Source organism: Diospyros lotus, chromosome 14 (assembly GCF_014633365.1).
Source record: "Diospyros lotus cultivar Yz01 chromosome 14, ASM1463336v1, whole genome shotgun sequence".
Classification (NCBI taxonomy): domain Eukaryota; kingdom Viridiplantae; phylum Streptophyta; class Magnoliopsida; order Ericales; family Ebenaceae; genus Diospyros; species Diospyros lotus.
The window spans coordinates 4,889,753-4,911,884 of NC_068351.1; the positions used below are offsets into that span (position 1 = coordinate 4,889,753).

The following is a 22,132-nucleotide window of genomic DNA, read 5'->3' on the forward strand; positions in this document are numbered from 1 at the left end:
GAATACAAAAAAAGTGCAGGACACCCACTCCTCTACTAAAGGAAGTATGAGTCCCAAGTTTTGCAAGCTAAAACTGAAAAGGACCAGCATTCAACAATTGTCCTAGAAACTGGAAATTTATAGCAGCTTTTGACCACATCAACAAAAGCCTGACTTTTATCATGAAAAAAAGCCTGAGTTTAAACCCCACAATACAATTAATGTCAAAACAATTCTTAATTTTAAGAAACTCTAAGGCCATATTGCCTAAACTCGGTTGAGTTCAGATCACGAACAAGGCAGTTCCAGTCAGCACCTTCCATAACACTGCTAAGGGTCAACTTTAGTATGGACATGGACTATGTGACATTTGAGTCAAAATTAACAAGAGAAGCAAAAGGTTATGCAACGACACGAACAGCACAAGTGACATTGATGCAGAAACTGTAGACGGAACGCAGGAAAAGCAAAGAATCTGTTGAGAGAAGTACAAGAAGAGCAACAGAGATATGAAAGTAAGTCAAATACGTGAAAAGAGAGGGTGAAGATCACAGAGAGAGAAGGGAGAGAAATCCCTATTATTCAATATTCAATGTCAAAAACCTAAGCTGGATAATATTCTTACACCAGGAATTTATATACATTCACACCGTAAAATTAGGACATAAAAATACAATTGTGGATACTTTGCTAAAATTAGCCACAAGGCAGGGGCACCTTCTCCTGTGAAGATCAACAACCATTTACCTACAAATTAAGAAGAGGATATTTGAAACCCTTCTACCAATGTAATTCATGACCCAGGTTGATGCAGTTTTTGCCAAGTCACTTGCCCACGTAAGTTAAATTTGTCCCAAATTTCAGGAAAGAACATTTTTGCTGCAGCATCTCAGTCAAAAGGCATGGATCTTCAACAGATGTACCTCCTTCCCTATTTCCCATGGTAAAGGAATCAGTCCCTTTGACCCGCCGAGTCCTTTTGTCACTGATGGAATGGCTACCTTTTGCAGCCATCACATGCATTGGTTCCTGGCAAAAACCCAACCAGATTTGCTGCAAGGGGCAACCTGAGATCTTGTCGTTTACGGATATTAGTTAGAATTAAGGTTCAGAAGGAGTACTGCCCTCTCCATCATAGGAGAACTTCAAACACTACATAGCCTAGAGGGAGCGCTTTGGAACTTAGGCATACTTTCTTAGCGAGGATGAAGAGCCACCTTAGTGCAATGATCCGCTCATGTCATCCAGGTCACTATACAAGGCTCTCCTCTACTTCACATCATCCCTTTTAAAATATTAACGAAGATCTTCCCATAGGATTTTATTAAATATTATTCTGGCTTCATATTATAAAGGTTAGTTTCACAATATCAACTCTGGCTTCATATTGTAAAGGATAGTTTCACAACTCTGTCATTCTAGAACGAGGATCCTCCATAAGTCGTATTTCTAAATTGTACAAGTTGGTTTCACAGTATCAAATATGTAATGGAACTTGAACATACTAATTTGCTTCATTCACCGCCATCTCAAGAAATTGTTCGATATAAAGATGATACTAGAACTTTATCTCATCATTCCCTCACTAGAGGGTTGCATCAGGAAGGGCATCAAGCATAAAATTTTGCCACAATTGTCTTTTGCGTGGATTTGTATTGTCAATGTGACTTTCAAAAGTAAATTGATATTATCAACGGTGTGCACTGTCCCTAACTAGGTGCAGTCAATATAATGATGATTATGATTCTGCCTTCATCAAAAACTAGATTAGCACTTCCATCACAGAACAAATAAAAACCAAAATCCATATAAAATCAATTTCTTTGGAACCTGATTTCCTGATACAGATGAGCCAAGTGGTAACCTCTGAACACTAAAAGTGTTAGCCATGGTTTGGCACACATGTTTGAGTCAACACATGATAAAGGCTGCTCTGGGGATCCAAAGCAGATTGTTTACCTAGGCGACCTCACTAGTGTCTCAATACATTCATTTGCCAAAAACTCAACTAGTACTAACTAAGATGTGGAATAAAAGATACCATTAGCCTCAAGGCAATGTGGACACCTAACACTATGGGATAGACTAAGCTAGACTTAGTTGGCACAGCAATGTAAACTTTAAGCTAGACTTGCAAAAGAAAGCTTTATAATTTAAAGATTTTAGGCCTGTTAGGATTAGGAGCTCTTAGAAACTGATTCAAGACTTAGATTTGCCAATCTCTCTACACTCCTCACCCGAAAATCAAGATAATAACAGAATATATTTACAGCAATTGAAAAACAGAATGTAAATGAAGGATAAGAACAATCAAACCATCCAAGAGACAAAGAATTATCCTGGTTCAGATTGCTTTAAAGCAATCCTACATCCAGCCTTCTATCCGAGAATAAATCCACTAGAAACCAGTTGAAACAAGATACAAGAACCTCCTTTCTCTCCATCACACAAGTTCGCTGCACTCTCAATAGAATACAAGGACTAATTTTATCTCAAAGCCTTTCACTCTCTCTCTCTCTCTCTCTCTCGCTATCTTGACAGCATCACTTGCATCTAGAGAAAAATCAGAATGAATGAGAATGTTATATCCGACTGCTAGCACTCGCCTCCTATTTATAAACTATAGGGAGGCGGCAATTACAAGGGATTTAAAAACTTAGCCTCTACAAAAGACCAACATACCCCCCATAATAAAATAACTAAGTTATCTAATCTAACTTCGAATAAAAAACAGTCAGAAAAATATCTTCATTCTAAACAGGTTCTTCTCTTCAACTTCTAGAGCTAATCTTCCGTGCAAAAAACCCAACAAGGCCGATACATCTAAGAAAAAAAAGTATTTATTGTGACTAGATCAGAGGAAGAAGAAAAATGAAGACAGAATAAGCTTGATGATTGAGCACAAAAGCACATTGAAGAGTGATTCTCTTTGTTTGTCTTCACTTAGCGAACAAAATTGTCCTATAATTTAGTTGACAAACCATCAGTGAACCGTAAGCTAGAATTACAAAGAGATACATTAGAATTTACAGATTTTTGAAAATTCTATCTGAAATCAAATTCCAATTTTAGGATATCAGCTTCTCAGATTTAAAAGCCAAATGGATATAATAAATATATGTCCTCGGAGTTTTATTCAGTTAGTTGCTTCAAACAATGGAGCATGTATATTCCAGAATCTGCATTTTTCCTGCAACTGACACAAAAAGTTGAGGGTGCATACAAGTAGGGTTTAGCAATCAGCTTTTTTGATCGGTTATAGGGTTGTTTGGTAACTTTATTTAATATAGAATAATTCAAGGCAACTTTTAGGAATTTACAAATCTGGAAGCAACAAACAGATTCCAAGAGCTAAATGAAGAAAAGCCCTCCCTCCCTAATTCCTTATTCCTACACATCTGAAACATTTCTCCTTCTGTCTCTCCACAACAATAAAAAAAGGTTTGCAGTTTCTCTGCAAAGGTGAACATCTGGAAACTAAATAATAACAGCCCGACAAGAAATGTAAACAGAACTAATGTAAACGGAAAGAGTTGTGAAGGCATTATCAATTTTTCCAGTGATTGTCAATGAAAAGGCCCTCCACTTTTTTGTGATCCTACTATTATGCGCAACATGCATCTACTTTGTCTTCAGTCAAACTGCTTAAATGTAAACAGAGTTAATGGCAAGAATGAAACTTACTGGAGTGAAGCAAGCTCAAGGAGAAATCTGGAAAGACTGGAAGGCGGCAGTGGTCAATGGCAGTGTTGGCATCACAGAGAGTGAAGCACACGGATAAAGGGTTGCAGACAGAGAAGCTCAAGGAAAAAGGGTAGGTCTAGGGTTATGTTAGAAAGGGGGAAAGTTGGAAAGAGGTGTATTTATATTCAACGGCAATTTCATAAATAATCAAACATTTATGGACATTTTAATAAACACATAATTTTTGTTATTTTGGTTAAGAACCAAAGTATTATCTCCAAAACCGAACCAAACTAAAAACTAAACTTTTTAAAATAAAACCAAACCGAACCGAGTGACCCAAAAACCAAACCCAATTAACAGAAATTCATTAATTCAGTTCAAAATATATTTCTTTATTTGACGACTAGAGAGGGTGATGGAATGGAGTTGAATATAAGATATTTCTCCTCAATTGGAAGAGACATTAATAATGGAACAGAATGGAAATGAATGAAAAGTGTATCCATCCATTTCCATCCAAATGCCTACTTTTGTATCCCTCAAATTGGGGGAGACATGTATGGAGTGAAAATGGATGAAAAACTAACTTTTGTGCTTTGACAACATTAACCTTAATATTTTTTGAAAGTTCAAATTTTTCATTTACATTATCACACTTCAGCTTTTTATTAAATGGGCATAATGATCATTTGTTGATTAATATCCTTTCATTCCATCCATTTCCATTGTTTTCCTAAATAAAGAGAAATATTTTCCATTACTTTCCATCCCCTCTTATGCCAAACGAGGATAAAATATTTGATATTTCATTTCACTCATTTCCATTCCATTCTATTACTAAATCTCTCCAAAACTGAATTAATGAATTTCAGTTAATCTGGGTTTTTTTTTTTTTGGCATAATTTGGTTTGGTTTGGTTTTATTTTAAAAAATTCTGGTTTGGTTTTATAGAATGATGTGGTCACCGATCAAGACTCGGCCCAAAGCCGACCCAACCACGCCGGAACAATATTTTAATACTTCTTAAATTTTAGAATTATACTTGATCTAGGATTCTACTTCATGTTTAATAAAGTTTTAGAATTATACTTGATTTAGGATTCTACTTCATGTTTAATTAAGATTTTATTTTTATTATAATTCTAGTTCTATTTTACTTAGGATTTATTTCTATTAGAATTCTAGTTAGATTTTGTTTACAAATATTAGATGGATTTGGATTAGCCAAACAATATAAATATGCCTAGGATCTAGGGTTCGTAATTAAGTTTTCTCAACACAAATTTCAGCAACTTATTTGAGTTTTCTTAGCAAAACAATCTTGTTTTTACGTCTTTTTGAAAGCCAACCTTCGGCCATTGAAGTTTGTTCTTTCAATGGTTTATTTTGGTGTTTTTTTTTTTTCCACACATGTGCTACATGCTGCGTCAGGTGGTATCAAAGCGGTTCATCAACCAATCAGATGGTCAATCTTGAAGGTAACGGTAGCAGTCAGTCTCGTGACGGTGATCGGGGGTTACCCGCACTTTGGAGAGCAATCGAAGAACAACGGAAAATAACTTGTACAATGCAGCAGCAATTGGAGTGAATCCGCAACCAATTAGGCATTTTACAACGAGCTAAGGATAATTGGAACCGAACTAATGGCGTAAATCAAGCCGACTACATTAAACCAGAAAGACCAGCCATTAATCCTGTCCTCGTTAATCCTAGAAGACCAATGATGGATGATAGCAACGATGAGGATGATCTTGGTCGTATGATAGCCAACCATAGTGGTAGAGGGGTTAGGAGGAATGCGCAACAACACAACTATTGGGGAAACGATGAGTATAAACTAAAGAATGGCTTTTCAATGAATTTGGAGCTTGATCTCGAACATTATTTTGTCCTAGCAACCTCAACGTTTCCAAACTCAAGTTTAGTTTATGCTGCTAACATGACAGAAATTCTAAGGTTATTGACTCATACTGGCATATTTTCCAGTCCCAAGGGCTTAGGCATTGTTTCGCAATCCAATGATGGTGGTGTTTCTTCTCATCAGCTTGCAACTATAAAGGAGATAGAGGCCATGGTAGCAAATCCTTCTAAAATTTATTCAGTCTCTGGCATGGTTGAATCAAAGGCAATGGGAACATATTCACCTTTGTGATTGCAAAAGCAAGATGGTCACAAGGGTCTCTTCGTGGATAGGGGTGTTGGATCTCCCAAGCTAGTTAACTCGGGTAGTGCAACTGCTTTCAGTATTAATTTGAAAGTAGATTCTGAAACTAAGAATGTTGTAGCAGCTGCTGCTATAGCTAATCAAGTGCTTAGACCAAAGGAGGATTCAAGCATCAATATTTTAAGTGATAGACAGACTACTGGAAGTCATGGAATAAGCCTCTATTCGAAACAGTTGCAAAAGAATGCTTTTCCAAACAAGAAAAATCTACGGATGAATTCGAAAGATGTTGAGGAATCAAAATCAAGAAAACTGATGAGAAGAGAAGGACCTGTGATAAGATCTACCAGATTAGAGAAGCGCTCAAGATGGAATGTTCAATGTCCTCAATCTAACAGTAATAATACAATGGAGGCAGAGGGCAACAAACATGGTGATAGTTGGACCTATGCCAACGAAGATAGGGCTAAGAGGGGAAGGAATGTCTTTGCTTATGTTCCTTTAGCAGAAAAGTTCAAGCAATTCAGGAAGATGTCGAGCAAAAATTGCATAAATAAGAAGTACAAGGCAACAGCTAACAAGCATAGGAAGCACAAGGTATTTGAGGTTGGAGTATAGGTGTCAAAAGGGCCAGCCAGAGTCGGCCCACGGGCTTTTTAAACGGGCCGGGCCGGCCCTTTTACTAAAAGGGCCGGGCCGGGCCGGGCCCAGGCCCTTTTGCCATGGATAGGGCCCGGCCCGGCCCGACCCACGGCCCCCCTACAAAGGGGCCGAGCCGGGCCAGCCCGTGGGCTGGAGGGCCGGGCCCGGCCCAGTGGACCCGGCCCTTTTTTTTTCTTTTTTTAAAATAATTTTTTTAAAAATAATACATATAATATATACATATATAAATATCAAAATAATACATATATAAAAATTAATTTTTTTCTTTTAAAAATATTTTCTATCTTAATTCTTAAGTTTTAAATATTATTTCATTATTTTATATTTCAAAATTCTATATGCCTTATAATTTTTCTTGTGAATTGATATGAAAAATAATGTACATATAAAAAGGAGAATGTTTGTTTATAATTTAAATATATAAAAAATTTAACTTAAAAATTTTAAATAAATTGATGGTTATTATTTATATATATTGTGAAATTAAATTTTTTAGTATCCAATATCAATAATTACTAAAGAATAACAAAATTAAAAAAAAAAATGAGTAAGGGCCTTATTGGCCCATAAGGGCCTCATGGGCCCGACCCATAAGGGCCATGGGTCGGGCCGGGCCGGGCCGTGGGCCCAATTTCTTTGGCCCAACCTGGCCCCCCAATGGGGGCCGGGCTCAGCCCGGCCCGTTTGAACAGTAACGAGCCAGGCCAAAGCCCGGCCCTTTTGACACCTCTAGGTTGGAGATGAAGTCATGATATTCTTAAAGAAATAACGGATTCCAACAGGAAAGCAGAACAAGCTCAAGCCAAAGAAATATGATCCTTACAAGATTACAAATAAAATCAATAATAATGCTTATGTTATGGATTTGCCTAATCATATGGGTATTTCCAAACATTCAATGTGGCTAATCTCTCTTTGAACTTGTCGGACGTGGATTTGTCCTCTTCAAATCAAAATTCGAGGTCGAATTTTTTCTCGAATGGAGGTGAATGATGCGGTCACCAAGACCCGACCCAAGGCCAACCCAACCACTCCGGAATAATATTTTAATACTTCTTAAGTTTTAGAATTATACTTAATATAGGATTCTACTTCATATTTCTACTTGATTTAGAATTCTACTTCATGTTTGATTAAGATTTTATTTTATTAGGATTCTAGTTGAATTTTACTTAGGATTTCTTTCTATTAGGATTCTAGTTGGATTTTGTTTACAAATATTAGATTGATTTGGATTAGCCAAACACTATAAATATGCCTAGGATCTAAAGTTTGTAATTAAGTTTTCTCAATACAAATTTCAGCAACCTATTTGGGTCTTCTTAAGCAAAACAATCTAGTTTTTGCGTCTTTTTGAAAGTCAAGCTTCGGCCATTAAAGTTTGTTCTTTCAAAGGTTTATTTTGGTGTGTTTTTTTTCACACACACGCTACACGCTGCGTCAAAGAATATTTCAGATTTAAACAAAAATAATCAAAATTATATTAGCTTACTAAAATATCAATAAAACTTTGAATTGTCACAGTATAAATACACCTTTTTCCAACTTTCTCAATTTCTCACATAACCCTAGCTGCCTTTTTCTCTTAGGCCTATGCATAGTTTGGTCCAAAACCTTAAACCAAACCAAGTAGTTGGGTTGGGTTCAATTTAACATGTTTTGAAACACGGTTTGGTTTAAAAATTTTGAGAAAAACAGTTAAGGCTATTTCAAAGTTGAAATTGAAACAAATTAGTCGTTTTAAGCATGTGCCTTTGTGTTTTACCATGAATTATAGGTATGGATTGATGTTCCCCAAATTGTAATGATATCCTGAATAATATCATCTTTGACTAGTGACTGCACTTACATTGTTTATACAAAGATGACTGATTGAAATTGAATACTAATTGTTTTATATGGATAACATAGCAGTTTGTGATTAATGAAAAATGCCACTCATCTGTGTTTAACATGGTCCCCCCACCCGAGCTCTCCAAAAAAGTCTTTTACTATCTTCACTTAGCCCCTCAAAAATAAATTTGTTTCAGTTTAAAATATTTTTTCCACAGATTACCCCCCACCCAAACAAAAAAAAAAATTATGAACAACCTCCGAAAGAATCTGTTTCAGCTAATATAATAATCAAGGTTAGATACTTTAAAACTTTAATGTTATTTATATTTATATTTCAAATCACAAATTATAAGTATATGCATCACTTGAATGAAAAATGCTTGGCATGTGTGTGTTGTGTAAAATCATAATTGTGAAATTGGTAGAATCAGAATTTAATATTGGAATGAAAGCATATATACCACCCCCCAAGTCTAGCTCCTGGATCCACCAATCATATAAAATTATAATTTTCTGTTGCATCAACACTATATATATTCTCATTCATGTGACTGAGCGTGTATGAATTCCTGCACCTTTTTGGCTTCTAAAAATCAACAAGAGCATGATTTCCATGCCAACGTATGCATGTTTTTATCCAAGGCCCAAGAAAACACCAAAAGAACAAAAAAAACAAAATACACATTTGGATGTGTCAAATGCACGTCAAATTGTGTCTTAGAAGTGAAGGAGATCATGCATCACTGTCCTTCAAAAACTAACTCTTCTATAAAAAAATTTACATTTTCATGGCAGCATCAGAAAATATGTCAAGCAATATCCTCAAGAATTTACCCCTACTTTGATCAATTCCCATCAAATACAGAACAAACCATTGTAGTTTGTTAAGAAAACAGTACAAGGGCACAAGATTAAAAGTTAGAACGTCAGAACTTAAATTTCAATATTTAGTACTCACTTGGGAAGTAGAGGACAGATTGTTTTGCGTGCTTTGTGGTCTAACAGATGATTGGAGAGGTCTCTGCTGATGATGTACAGCAATCCCACCAGGCCGGATTGGAGGACCTGAACCAAATGAACCCACACTGCCCATTCCTTGGATAGGTTGTCTAGGCTATAAATTCGCAGCAACACAACAAACAAACCACGCTTAAGAGAATCGTCATACTGAGCAAAATTTTCCCAAACGATGTACAGTGTTAAAGTAATATTGACTTCCTTGTCAGAAAATCATAATTTCAAACATGGCACTAAGGAAAAACAGGACTACAACCGTGTGAATAATTTAGGAAAACGAGTCCAAAAAACAATCATAGCACCTGTGATGAGCTAGGGTTAGTGACAGATTCCGACACAACCGGGTTGCGAGCCAACCCGCCAAATTGCTGCCCAAAAGCCGGTGGACCGAGAGATGAAAACGAGGTGGAGGCCGGCGTAGGGCTCGGGTGGTGCGCAGGGACTCCGATGGCCATCCCACCCCTCGGTCCCGACGGCGCCGGTACGGACGATGGACCAGAGGAAGAGAATGGCGGAACGGGCGGAGGCGAAGGCGAAGTCGAGGAGGAAGACGACTGAGGAGGAGGAGGCGGCATTGACTGGAGATGGGGGGAGAAGTGCTGGAAATGTGAGGGTGGCTGCTGCCATGGCCGCTGAAAGGCGGCCTTGCTTGGGAGTTCTGCACGGAGAGTTGCAGTGGCTGTGGTTGGGAGATTGGGGGGCTAGGGTTAGGGTTCGGGGAAGAGGGGATTGATGAGGGAGAAGGAGAAGAAGAAGAAGAAGGAGTTGGTTGGGGAGATGGTGGTAGAGGCTGCTGCTGCAGTTCGGACGGCGCTGGAGCGGAGGGGGTGAGTGTTTGCGCCGGAGCTGGCGTTGGCTCCATGGCGCCAGACGATGCGGCACAATTTTTAGTGCAGTTGTGCTTATATACGGAGCCAGAATGGAAGATAGTTCCCAGAAATCTTTATTATTATATTAATAATCTAAATATCAATTAGAAAAAGGTTTTTATTACAGAAATATTTTTTTGATACTTTATATTTGTAACGATATTTTATATTATATATTATATTAATATAAATTTACAAGTTATTAATGTACAAAAGCATTCATTTGAATATTAAAATAAGATTTTCATTTTTATTTTGATTAATGAAAACTTAATTTGTAGGGACTTCCAGTATTTATGGAATAAATCACGTTAACCTTTTTGTTTCTCTATTTGATAACTAAGGGGACATTTGGTTAGATGGATTAGTTTTGAATTAAAATAAAAAATAAATAAAAATGAAAACAAAATTAAATTAAATAATCATTTTATTCCTTTTCTTATCAAACATAGTGATCTAATAGAATAATAAAACAATCCCTTAACAATAATATCTTTTTACATTATAAAAAAAAAAAAAATCTTATAAAAATTATATTTAATTTTAAAAAATATATAATTATCAAATGTATTAAAAATTATTTTCGACCATATCTTTTAGGAATTACATGAAAAGTCGTGATAATTTATGATAGTAGAAAATAAATAGTTTATGAAAGAAAAAAGCGGTGTTGATAGTAGATGAGAGATGTCTCTTTTGAGTAATAATAGAAGACGAATTTGAAACTCAAAATTATAATTATGACACTTAAGGCTTAGTTTGGCTACATTTTTTTTTTTAACAGCGTTTAAGTTAGGTAGTGTTTAAGTTGTGTAATAGTGTTAAAATTTGATAGTGTTTAACCTGATAACATGTTTGGATAAATATGCTTTTAAGCTATTAATGTAAAATTATGTGTTTGGTTTGTAAAAACTGATAAGTTGTTATAATTTGATAAAAAAATTAAAATAGACATGATATTAAATAATATAAATATAATTTTTTTAAACAAAATTAAATTGATGTCTACCTAAAATACTTACCGTTAATAAATTTATAAAAAAATTAAATATATTTATTACATATGTTATATACAAACTAAATATATTATAATTATATACACTCATGTTGCAGTATATATGTATATATAATATATAAATTTTTCTGTATTTCTAATAAATTTCTAACTGTTAGATAAATTATTCATATAAATTTATGAATATATATATATACAATATATATGTATATATAATATATATACACTTACCAATTGCAATGGATTGGGGAGGAAGATGAGGCAGCGATAGAAGGTCGATGGCGCTGGGCGACTGCGAGCGACGAATTAGCTGGGCGACTGCGAGCGATAGTGGGCGACGGATCAATTGGGTGACGACGGCAGCGGCGGATCTGAGCAGAAGAGATGGAACTTGAAGAAGATGATAGGAAAAGAGAGTTTGAGGGTAAAATGATAATTTTCTCGGTCAATTTAGCAATTTTTTTTGGCAAAGCTGGGGGGTACCAGCTTCTCCAAAACGTTGTTATAACAACGTTTCAGCCATATAGTGTTTAAGCAATTATTCAAGCCAAACGTTTAATCGTTAGAAACTGCATAGCTTATACAATGCTTGTATAGCTTATAAGCGGTTAAATCGCTCAACCAACAGCCTCTTAGTGACAATATCACATAAAACAAAAAAATTTTTGCCCCCACAGACGTAACACGATTCGCACCCAGATAACAGATTACAATCAAAGATGTAGGTTCGAGGCATGATAGTCGCAGTGTGGGAGTTTTACCCTCCTGTGAGAGTGGCTCCTTATGGGCATTATATACTATATCTCCTGCCTAGAAGGCCGCCGTATACCATGATTTATCCTTCCCACGTGCGTGGTGCAGTATGCGAGGGAGCCTTTAAGGCCTTCACTTTTGCAGCCAAAAAATATCACATAAAAATTGTTTGGACGTCGGAATCTATAAATTAGTTGATGATCACTTGGGAGTTTGTCACTATATGATTTATTCAAAGTTATAAAAATTTATTAACGTCATAATTTGAATTTTTTTTAAAATATTTCTCATAAAAGCCCTTCATCTACTCTTAAAATTACATATTGGTTTCAAAACATGCATTCACTTGACATTTTCTTTTTATTATCTTTTTTTTAAATTCACTATAATTTTTTTTCTCTTAAATGACACTCAAGGAGATTTATCTTGAGTGTCTGCTTAAACCTTTGAATTTGATTTAGTTTATCATGGCAAAATCTTTGTAAATGTGCGCATTTTCATAATTTAATTCACAACTCTTATTAATAGTTCCAAAATTTGATTTGTTCTAAAATATCAAAAAGGTTAAAAAAAAAAAAGACATTTCAGGTACCCCAATCTAAAATTTTAAAAATCAGCATTGACAATTTACTTATAGTTTGTTTTCAATTCAAATTCGTAATAGGGATAAACTTAGTTCACGGCTAAGTGTGTGATATTCTTAGCAAACCTAAGGGTGTGATATTCTCAGCCTTGTATCATCCGTGGAGTTAGGGGCACATGCATATTTTTCCAAGGACTTGGGATACTCTATCATCACTAATAAAAAATAAAACTCACGAAGACTTGTTGAAAATTTGACGATAATTATGTCTTAATGAATTTGATTGAGGGTTGATTCGCAAAGAATGAACTATAATATCAGAAAAACACTTAACTATAAAAAGTGTCTCTTTAATAGTCATATTAATTTCTTGTCAAAATATTAGAGGAAGATGCGAGTATAAGAGATAATTTTAAAAGTATCGAATAAAAATTAAAAAAAAATTATTAAATAACATGTTAGATTTCATTATTAAAATGAATATCAAGATTGAACAACGAAAGAATAAAAATTGAAAACTAAAATATATTTCCTTAAGCATTCATTTGACATTCTTATGAATTTTTAATTATTATGACACGATAATTATTTCTCCCAAAACTCACTTTTACAAGAATAACTTTTAAAAATAACATTGCCACTTATATTAGGGGTGGCTAGTAGAGTGTGGTTTGTCACATGAGCTAAGGGTGTTAAAAGAGGATTAAAGAGTTTACATTTAATTTAACTACGATCAGATTTATCATTTTAGACTCAAAATCAACCAAATAATTGATCTATCTACAAGTATCTAATAAATCAAATTAGACCCCAATATTTTTCATGATAATGCAGAATTGAATAACATTTCTATAAGAGAAGCCGTGTGTATATAGTATATACTGTACGCATGCCAAGCTAAACAACAACTGATTTACCTCTAATTTCACTGACTTGATATTTGAATACAGATATGTTCAAAATTAAGGCGAGCTCAAATCCAGATGATATGTGATGACTATGCAATCAATTTGAAATTTCGAATTCGGAACGACAAGTAATAAGGGTTAATGGGTTTAAAGTTCGTCTTTGAGAGAACCCGACCACCCTTTCCCTCCGGCAATGCCTTGGTTGCAAGTTTTGACAGAGCTCAAGCTCTCGAACCAGACCTCATCAGCAACCATGGAGTTGGACTCATTGTTCCGATGCCACGACCAGTGAGCATGGGTTTGGTTCAAAATCCTCAACCGGCCATGCCCGAAGCTCGGTTCTCGATAAATTGAAATTGAGGGCTCGGCTTCTCAAACCTACATATAGTCAGGTCCAGATAGAATGCTTAAATTTATAATTGGCAGGTGATTTATATATATATATTAACAAGTACTTATATTATATGCCAACGAGTACTCACTTCAAAGCAAGCCCCTCTCTGTTCCCTCCATCGCCAACCGTCACATATACAGGACCACATGGGTCCTCTTTATTGTCATACACTCTAGTCTGCAAATGACGAAATGTAAGATTTACTGCAAACTAAACAGAGAGAAATCAGAAGAGGCAAAATTGGAATTTTCAAGTGTCCGAACATCCCAATTATAACATTAGAGCCTTACCAAAAGAGTACTTAGTTGAGGGTAACTTACATATCCAAGGGACAAAGACAGACACTTACCCACGTAAGGTTGATTTTTAACAAACTAGTATCTTTTAATTCTTATACTTTTTATCAGGCCAGAAGAAGATGTCCACATGGCAGGGGTATAAGAACAAGTTATATCTTTCAAAAGCACATATTCGATCCCCTGATTGTGACTTATGGTTCCATGGGACAAAGTAATTAATTAATATACTAGGCCACAACCAAATCAATTGAAACATTTTTCAAGCAGAGACTTGCTCATTAATTGTCATAGACTAGCATAGATATCATCTATAAGACTGCTAATTCTCACTCAAAAGTAATTTTTAGTTAACAAACGACTTATAAATTTATGTCACGGCTGGTATGCCTAAAACCTCTCGATATAATATTAATGCCAAGTGACTTACGAAGCGTTCATATGCATGAACATGCCCTGCGAAAACCAAATCAGTTCGCGCCATATACAAGAGCGCCTCCATGGCCTTCCTCATGCTCTCTCCTTCACCTCTGTGGGCAGCGTTGGTGTTGTACCACGGAGCATGGAGCAACACGACCAGCCACGGTGTCTTCAATCTGTTGACTTTAGCCAAGTCGGCTTCGAGCCACTCGTACTGCTCTGAGCCAGCCTCGAAGTCGGTGTAAGATCCCAACATGATGACATGTGTGCCAGCGACATCAAACGAATAGTATAGGTTTGATTTTGACATACTCTCTCTGTGTGGCATCAGCCACCTTGCATTGTAGGCCTTGAAGCCATGGGGATGGACGATCGGCAACGTCTCTATTTCATGGTTGCCCTCCGTCACCATCCATGGCCGTCGACTGGCGTACGGCTCGACCAGGCGGCCGAACGAGTCCCAGATCGGCTGGTGCGTGTCGGCGTAAGATAGATCACCGGGCAATAAGAGCACATTGTAGTCGCTGGCATTAACGTGTTGTAGGGTAGATGCAGTCCACTCGGTTTGCCCTAAATCGCCTGTTTTCAACCAGGTTCAATATGTTGATTTACCGACGACATATTCCCTTAACTGGCGTTTCTAAAACGCTACTACTTTCATTGCTTACAAGCTTAGACGGGGGCATATATTTGCATTAACTTTGAAAAGAAGAAGAAGAACACTGACCAACTACGGCGAACTCGATAGGAAAGGCGGAAGGAGGTGTCCGGAGGCTGAACTCCGGGCCGGACCGCTGCACCGGTAGTAATAGGTGGTGCTGGGTTCCAAAGGTCCGATCTTGACGTGGTGGATCTTGCCGGAGGTGTAGAAGAAATAGTGGTACTTGGTATGTTCTCCGGTAGCCGACGATTCGTATTTCCCCAGCGTCTTGCCGTATTCTACAGTCGACGGCGCGTCGTCGTCGGATGTGACCCATGAGACTCTCATGTGGCCCTTCCCGGCTAGTGATACGTGAATCTAGAAGCCCAGTTCTTTTAAAAATCATAGTAATTTATAAATTTTGAACTTTGAATCAAAACGTTTCAGTACGAAAGAAATGATTACCGATGTTGATATGATTTCTGCAAGTCCAATCAGAAAACGGTTGTATTTTTCAAAATTGGACTATCTTTCTTAAGGAGTATTGTTCTCGGGTTTGCCCAATGCAGTCATGGGGGTTAATTTTGTCTTTCTCAAATTTAATTAAAAACAACACTAAAAACAAAAAAAAGATGAAACCATTAGAGAAACCTGTTGAGGCTCTGATTCAGGCCGTTCGTGTTGGGTGAAAACGATGGACCGAGGTGGCTGACGACCGTACTCCGGCGTTGCCAGCGACTGCAAATGAAGTTGGAAGAAGACGAAGAGGAAGAAGACGATGGCAGGTGAGCACCATACCTCCATTAATTTCTTCGACTCCAGTAAAGCAAAAGTTTTCATAAATCTACGATTCTACGAACTGGGTTTGGTTTAAGACACACACAGCACAGGCGCTTGATTATATATAAAGTTCTAAAAGGTACGTACGGGGAAACGAGAAAATCAAAAGCAGGGAAAAGAATGGAATATGATGGCGTCAAGTAAGTGACTTCAGAATCAGGAATGCCATAACTTGCGGAACTGTTGCACACCCCTTTGCGTTAATCATTTTATCCAGCTAACTATAAGCCAAACAGGAAATTAATTAAGATTAAGATCCTTAATACGTGCACAGCTCACTTGAGCTTTTTCCTTATTTAACCCGAATCCTCAACGCAAGTAAGTTTTGCGTAAAATTAAATAATTCATCACCGTTTTATCAAAAACACGCTTAAACCAGTCGTAATATAGATAGATAAGAGAGAGATACAAGGGATCAGTGAATCACATGCGAAGATGGTGACAGATTCCATCCACAGATCCGTAAACAAAAGAATAGAAATTAGCATTAGCTGGGAGTTAGGGACTTTAAAACTCTCTCGACTGTCAACTTAATGATCAGAATATTCTCAAGCCAAAAAAAAAAAAAAAATTGAATATTCACGGAATGTGCCATTGCTGTCCAGGATCACCATCTTATCTATATAATTATTATGCATGCCTGTGATTGACTTTTCTTTGATCGAGGTGTTTTTAGTGGTCCTCAAGGCTGATATTATCCAGGACTTGCTCTAATTACATAAGGACAGTTAGCTTTGATTTCATGATGGGTCTTGTAAAGCTCAAATTTGTCATTAAATCTGAGATTAAATGACATAATAATAATAATAATACAATTCATAAAATATCTAGCTAAGTTTTAAAAAATTACACTCTTTTATAGGGTGTACTAAAAGGATTGATAAACAGTCATAATTGTAACATTTGATTGATTGACAGTTGACTTAATATACGATGAAACTTTGAAGTTGGTGAGTGTTTTGGATATGCTACTTAAAGTATCTCTAATGTCTAATATCAAATTTGATACCATTTTGACGTCAAAGCGTAATTTACACTAAATTTTTATTCACTCCAACATACTCAACACCAAATTAGTTCAAAAAACATCTTTAAAGAATATTCTATAATAAATTGTTTAATTAATATTAATTTATTTATTTAACTTAAAATATTATTATTAAAATAATTAGTCACATTTTTAAAAAAAAATTAATAATTACTCTCATAATTTTTTAAATTTTTTTTACAAATTATATCATTCTAATTAATTTTCTAACTAATTTTTAATTAATTATTTTCACCTAACTTTTATCAAACTAATTGTTTATCCACCTAATTATTTATCCATCTCATTTTTTCAACTAATATTTTAAATTGAACTAACTATTTTTTTCATAAATATTTTTTTTACTTAATATTTCAGCTAATTTTCTCACCTTCTTTTTTTATTTTAAATTGTTTTTTTATTTTAATCGTGTATTTTTAATTTAAGTTAATAGAAATGTTATTTTTTTTTATTATATTCTTAAATTTCTGCATTTAAAATATTATCTTTTATCAAGTAATTGTTGAAATAAAAAATTTTCATACATAAACAATGTTAATTCATTTTATATTAATATGGTATTTATAATATTTATTAAATATTTTAAAATATATTCAATATTATACTCATTTTATAGATCTTAATATATAAAATATTTCCATTGGTATGTATTTTTTATAACAATTTAATTTATATTTATAATTATTAATTAAAATATACAAATATAATAAAAGATATAAAGGGAATAATTTGTTTTGAAGTTATAATAAAATGGGCAAATTTGAAAATAAAACCAAAAAATAAATTTGGTGTTGATGAATAGTATGACACCAAATTTGATGTTATATTGTTCACTTACACCAAATTAGTATATTCATTGGAGTGTATTTTGAGACTAGAAATTGGGCACCAATTTGGTGTTTCATTCTTAGAAAGTTAGATTTGGCTCGTTGGGGCATGAGCTTAGTTTAATTCCAAACCCAACCCTTCAAACTTATTTTTTATAAGATTAATGAGTCTTTAAATTAACTTTAAACTTTTGAGTTAAATCTCACCCAAATAAGGGACATTTTCCCATTTTTACCTTGAAACTACATGCCCATCATCAAATACCAGTTACTTGACATGGATATTTTAAAATTTTACCAAATTATAATTCATGTGTATAAATTTCAAAAATTATTTCATCTTTCCTTTTTCAGATGAAAGTTCAAAAATTTATGTAAATATATATTAATGATCAAAAAGTATCTTAGGGTTACCTTTCAAATTACTCAAATCAAATAGGTTGAAATTATGTCAAAAATCGAACCAAATTAACTGAATATATAGATTCTTAAACCAACAAACTGAAAAACTTAAAAATTTGAAAAAAAAAAAAAACAAACAAACAAAAACAAAACAATAAAATACAAAAGTGATATCATTTTTGATCGATTGTTTTCAATTTTTTCAATATGAAAATCGAAACCGAGTTGAAATAATTAAAATTATCAAATTTAGAAATCTAATCAAACCAACTTATAACTTGAACCAAAATGAATCGATAATTTTAGCTGATTCAGTTCAATTATTTTGATTTAACCGAAATATTGCTCACCTCTAAACATATCTATGAAATATAAATTTAATTGGATGGAATTATCTTGTAAAACTTTTGGATGTTAGGAGAAATAAGGGTGCGTTTGATGGGGTGAAAAATGAGGGGTAGAGAATTCGAATTTCATCTAAATTTCAATAAATTCTATCAAACAATTTTTTAATTTCATGGAATTTAAATTTCATCTTAGTTCAAAAAGTAAAAATTTCTTTGAAATCAAAGAATTAAAATTTCTAAGGATCATTTTTCATCTCGATCAAAAACACCGTAAGAGTAACTTTTTAAACTTAATATACGCATCTCCTATTTATTACTTAGACATGACCAGTAAGACATATTGTCTAACTTTTTTAATTATTTTCAGTTTAATTCAAAAGTGTAATAAATGATCATATAAAAATATATTATTTTAAATAAATAGTGATTTTTTTTCTTACTTACAAAATAAAATCTTGATTACTTGTTTCCAGTTTAGTTTAACAGTTTGGGATTGGGATTCGCGCCGGCACTGCCCATCACACAAAGCCGACATATATATTAACGTTTAAATTAAGTTAATTTAATTGAGATTAGATGTCTTTGTCAAAAATTATTATTAAATTATAATAACTAGTATAAATATTTTTAAACCATAGAAGGTGTCTCGGTCCAATCACCTAATTAAATCACAGGAAATTTAGGTGTATGTTTGTTTTGTTTTGTTTTATGTTTGTTTTGTTTTGTTTTTTGTTTTGTTTTTTAATAAAAATAGAAAGTAAACATTTTATGGCTGATAAATGCTGCGAATGGTCAATTTTAAGTAAACTACAAAGAAATGTGTACAATCGATCGAAGGCTCTCTATTCATTAAGGTCAAATGGTCAATTTTAAGGTAATTGGGGCATTGCCATTAATGCGGGGGGCGGATTAAGATATATAAATCTTATTAAATTTTTTTAGTAATACAAATTATTTTTAGTAATTTTAAATATGATATAATAAATTATTAATGATGATGATTTTTGGGACAACCACCACGTGCCACCTCTGCGACTGGACCTCGGGAATGGAACCTCGGACTTGGGGATGTCGGACCTCGGGTGTAGGACCTGCTAAGACAATGGAGGGCCGGGGCTTGGATCACCCCGGGGTGGACTCCGACACTCAAAAAAGTAGTTAAAGCAAGTAAGTAGTAAATGAGAGAGCTGTTAGAGCTTGTTATACCTGGCGAGAGAATTCCTTGTCTTTTTATAAGGCGAAACCATTTTGGGTGTTCCGAGATGAGCGGGCACGACCCCCAATAATCCCGGTCAAGTTGGAACGGGGTCTTGCGATTAGGCCCGGATTTCCCGGGCTCCGCTCCGGGAGTGTTGAATTGCCACGTGTCGGTCTCTCAGGTGATCCGCGTGGCAGGTGAGACTATCAGTGCGTAGGGTTATTCTTAGTAAGTAATTTCAGTTGATGCCACATCAATTAATTAAAATTTTATATTCAAGTTTTAGAAAGTAATTTTTTTTAAAATTTATAATATAATTAAATTAGTTGAAGGTAAATAAGATTTTATTAATTTTAATTTTAAAAAACTTATTTCATCTAAAACTATAGTAAGATAAATGGTTAATAGTATTTTATAAAATATATATATATTTAAAAAAAAATAATTTATTTTTTTTTTATAAAATTTAGTATTGTAAATGCCACCTTTATATATAAAATTTTAGTATTTTATAAAAATAATTTATTTTTTTATAAAATATTTTATAAATTTATTTTTATTCTTTAGATCCCACCTTTATATATATAATTAGAAAAATTTATATTACAACACCCAACGCTACCGTAGCAATAACGTGGATCCCCTGCCTCGAAGGCGAACAGAGCCACGCGTCAACATCTGGAGAAACTGACTCTAAAACCACGAGGATTGTCAGCTCACCGGCTGCCGTTTTTGGGTTTTGCATTGCTTTATTATAAATAGTAAACAAAAAACGAAAAAGCTGAGATAATTATGTGCAGTTACGACCTTAAGGAACGTACATGCCAAGGCAATCCAATCCAATCCAATCCAGACAAAACCATAAGCTGGCTGGATCCATTTCACGCTTTAAATAAGCTGATGATCTTAATTGTATCATTCATAATATTCGCTTTCACGTACGGTTGGTTACTAGCATATTCCCTCCTCCTCCTCTTCTTCTTCTTCTCCTCCTCCTCCTCCTCCTCTTGTTTCACTTAATTCCCCAAATGGAAATGGCCGCCGGCTCGCAGTTCGTCATCTGCGCGTTTGCCGGAATATTGTTGCTCCTCTGCTGCGGCGGTGGCGTTCTTTCGTATGACCGGCGCCGCCTCGCCAAACCCGGTTCGTCCCATCGCCGGAAAACCTCGGCTCTGCTTCTCCCCAACAGGTACTCCGTTTTCTCCTCTCCATCACGTACATACATATAACACCGAAGCATCACCAGAGGAATCGCCTTAAAAATGGGTAAGTGAACATCTAGAGTGTAGGGGGCACGGCCTTGGAAATCGAAAATGGACATGTTTACAGTTAAAAATAATTAAATTAATAGAAATAAGATGCATTGTTGTTTGTTACTAAGCTTCATTATCATTATTCTTATAGAATAGTTGGTATTCAGAGCGTGCCAGTCACCTTCCTTGTAGTGGGTATGGGGAAAATTTAGGTTAGATGGTAGATGTATTGAATAAGTTTTGTAAGTGTTGGGCTACCAAACCCAAACGCCTTAGGGAGATGAATCAGAACTTGTTGACTATTGCTTTGTTTTCGGAGCTACTTTCAGATTTCTTGCAAATAAATAATTGGTTGAAATATGTTTGTCAATTTTTTTATTTTAACTAATTAAACATTTCAAGTAATCAGTTGTCTAATAATATTTATTTATTCATCTAATTAAGTTAGTATTTCAATAACATTTGAGTAAAAATAAAAATTATTTATGTGCTATGTTTTATACAAAAATAAAAACAAAACAAAGCAGCATTGACTACAAGGGATCTTGTAATTATATATATATAGACTCTGGAGGGCTCTATATTTATTCTATAACAATACTTGTATTAAGGAGTCCAATTAAATAATTTCAATTTGTTTATCTATAAATAAACATGTAATATTTTTTTAAATGTCTAATACTTTCAATTTAAATGTTTTTTGCATTAATGAGCTAACTGGTGGAACTGAGCGTTAGTTGGATGGCCATTATAAGCATATTTATATCACTAATTTTTTGTTTTTTTTCTTCTATAAAATCTTAAAATTTTGTAGTTCCAAATATGTTTATGAACTAAGGTCAAAAACTTATTTAAGTATTTAAAATTTTGTATTTTTTTCTTGTAAAATCTTAAACTTTTTGTGGTCTTAAATATGCGCTTAAGTTACGTAAAATCACTCATTTAAATACTTGACTAACAAATGATACACACACATGCTGACGTGATAGTTTT

General features: G+C 34.6%; 2 protein-coding genes and 1 pseudogene across 6 annotated transcripts in view; 1 reads left to right on the forward strand and 2 right to left on the reverse strand.

The window, feature by feature from the left end:
- The window catches only part of LOC127791200 (transcription initiation factor TFIID subunit 12), a 52,018-nt gene that overhangs the window by 14,142 nt on the left and 15,744 nt on the right, over positions 1-22,132 (reverse strand). Inside the window, exons 1-2 of one of the 5 annotated variants that reach the window (XM_052321047.1) lie at positions 9,649-10,233; positions 9,288-9,443 (exon numbers count right to left, since the gene is read on the reverse strand). The exons of 3 other annotated variants lie outside the window; for them this stretch is intronic. In XM_052321047.1, the coding sequence (XP_052177007.1) occupies positions 9,288-9,443; positions 9,649-9,921 (429 nt within the window). In that variant the 5' untranslated portion in view covers positions 9,922-10,233. Of the gene's footprint in view, positions 1-9,287; positions 9,444-9,648; positions 10,234-22,132 lie in introns of those variants that run through there. One more of the 5 variants, XM_052321043.1, reaches the window with a different exon arrangement.
- LOC127791203 (purple acid phosphatase 22-like) lies at positions 13,455-16,177 on the reverse strand (annotated as a pseudogene).
- The window catches only part of LOC127791202 (probable purple acid phosphatase 20), a 31,854-nt gene continuing 30,487 nt past the window's right edge, over positions 20,766-22,132 (forward strand). The window contains exon 1 of the mRNA XM_052321051.1: positions 20,766-21,075. The gene's annotated coding sequence lies outside the window, so the exon portion shown is untranslated. The remainder of the gene's footprint in view (positions 21,076-22,132) is intronic.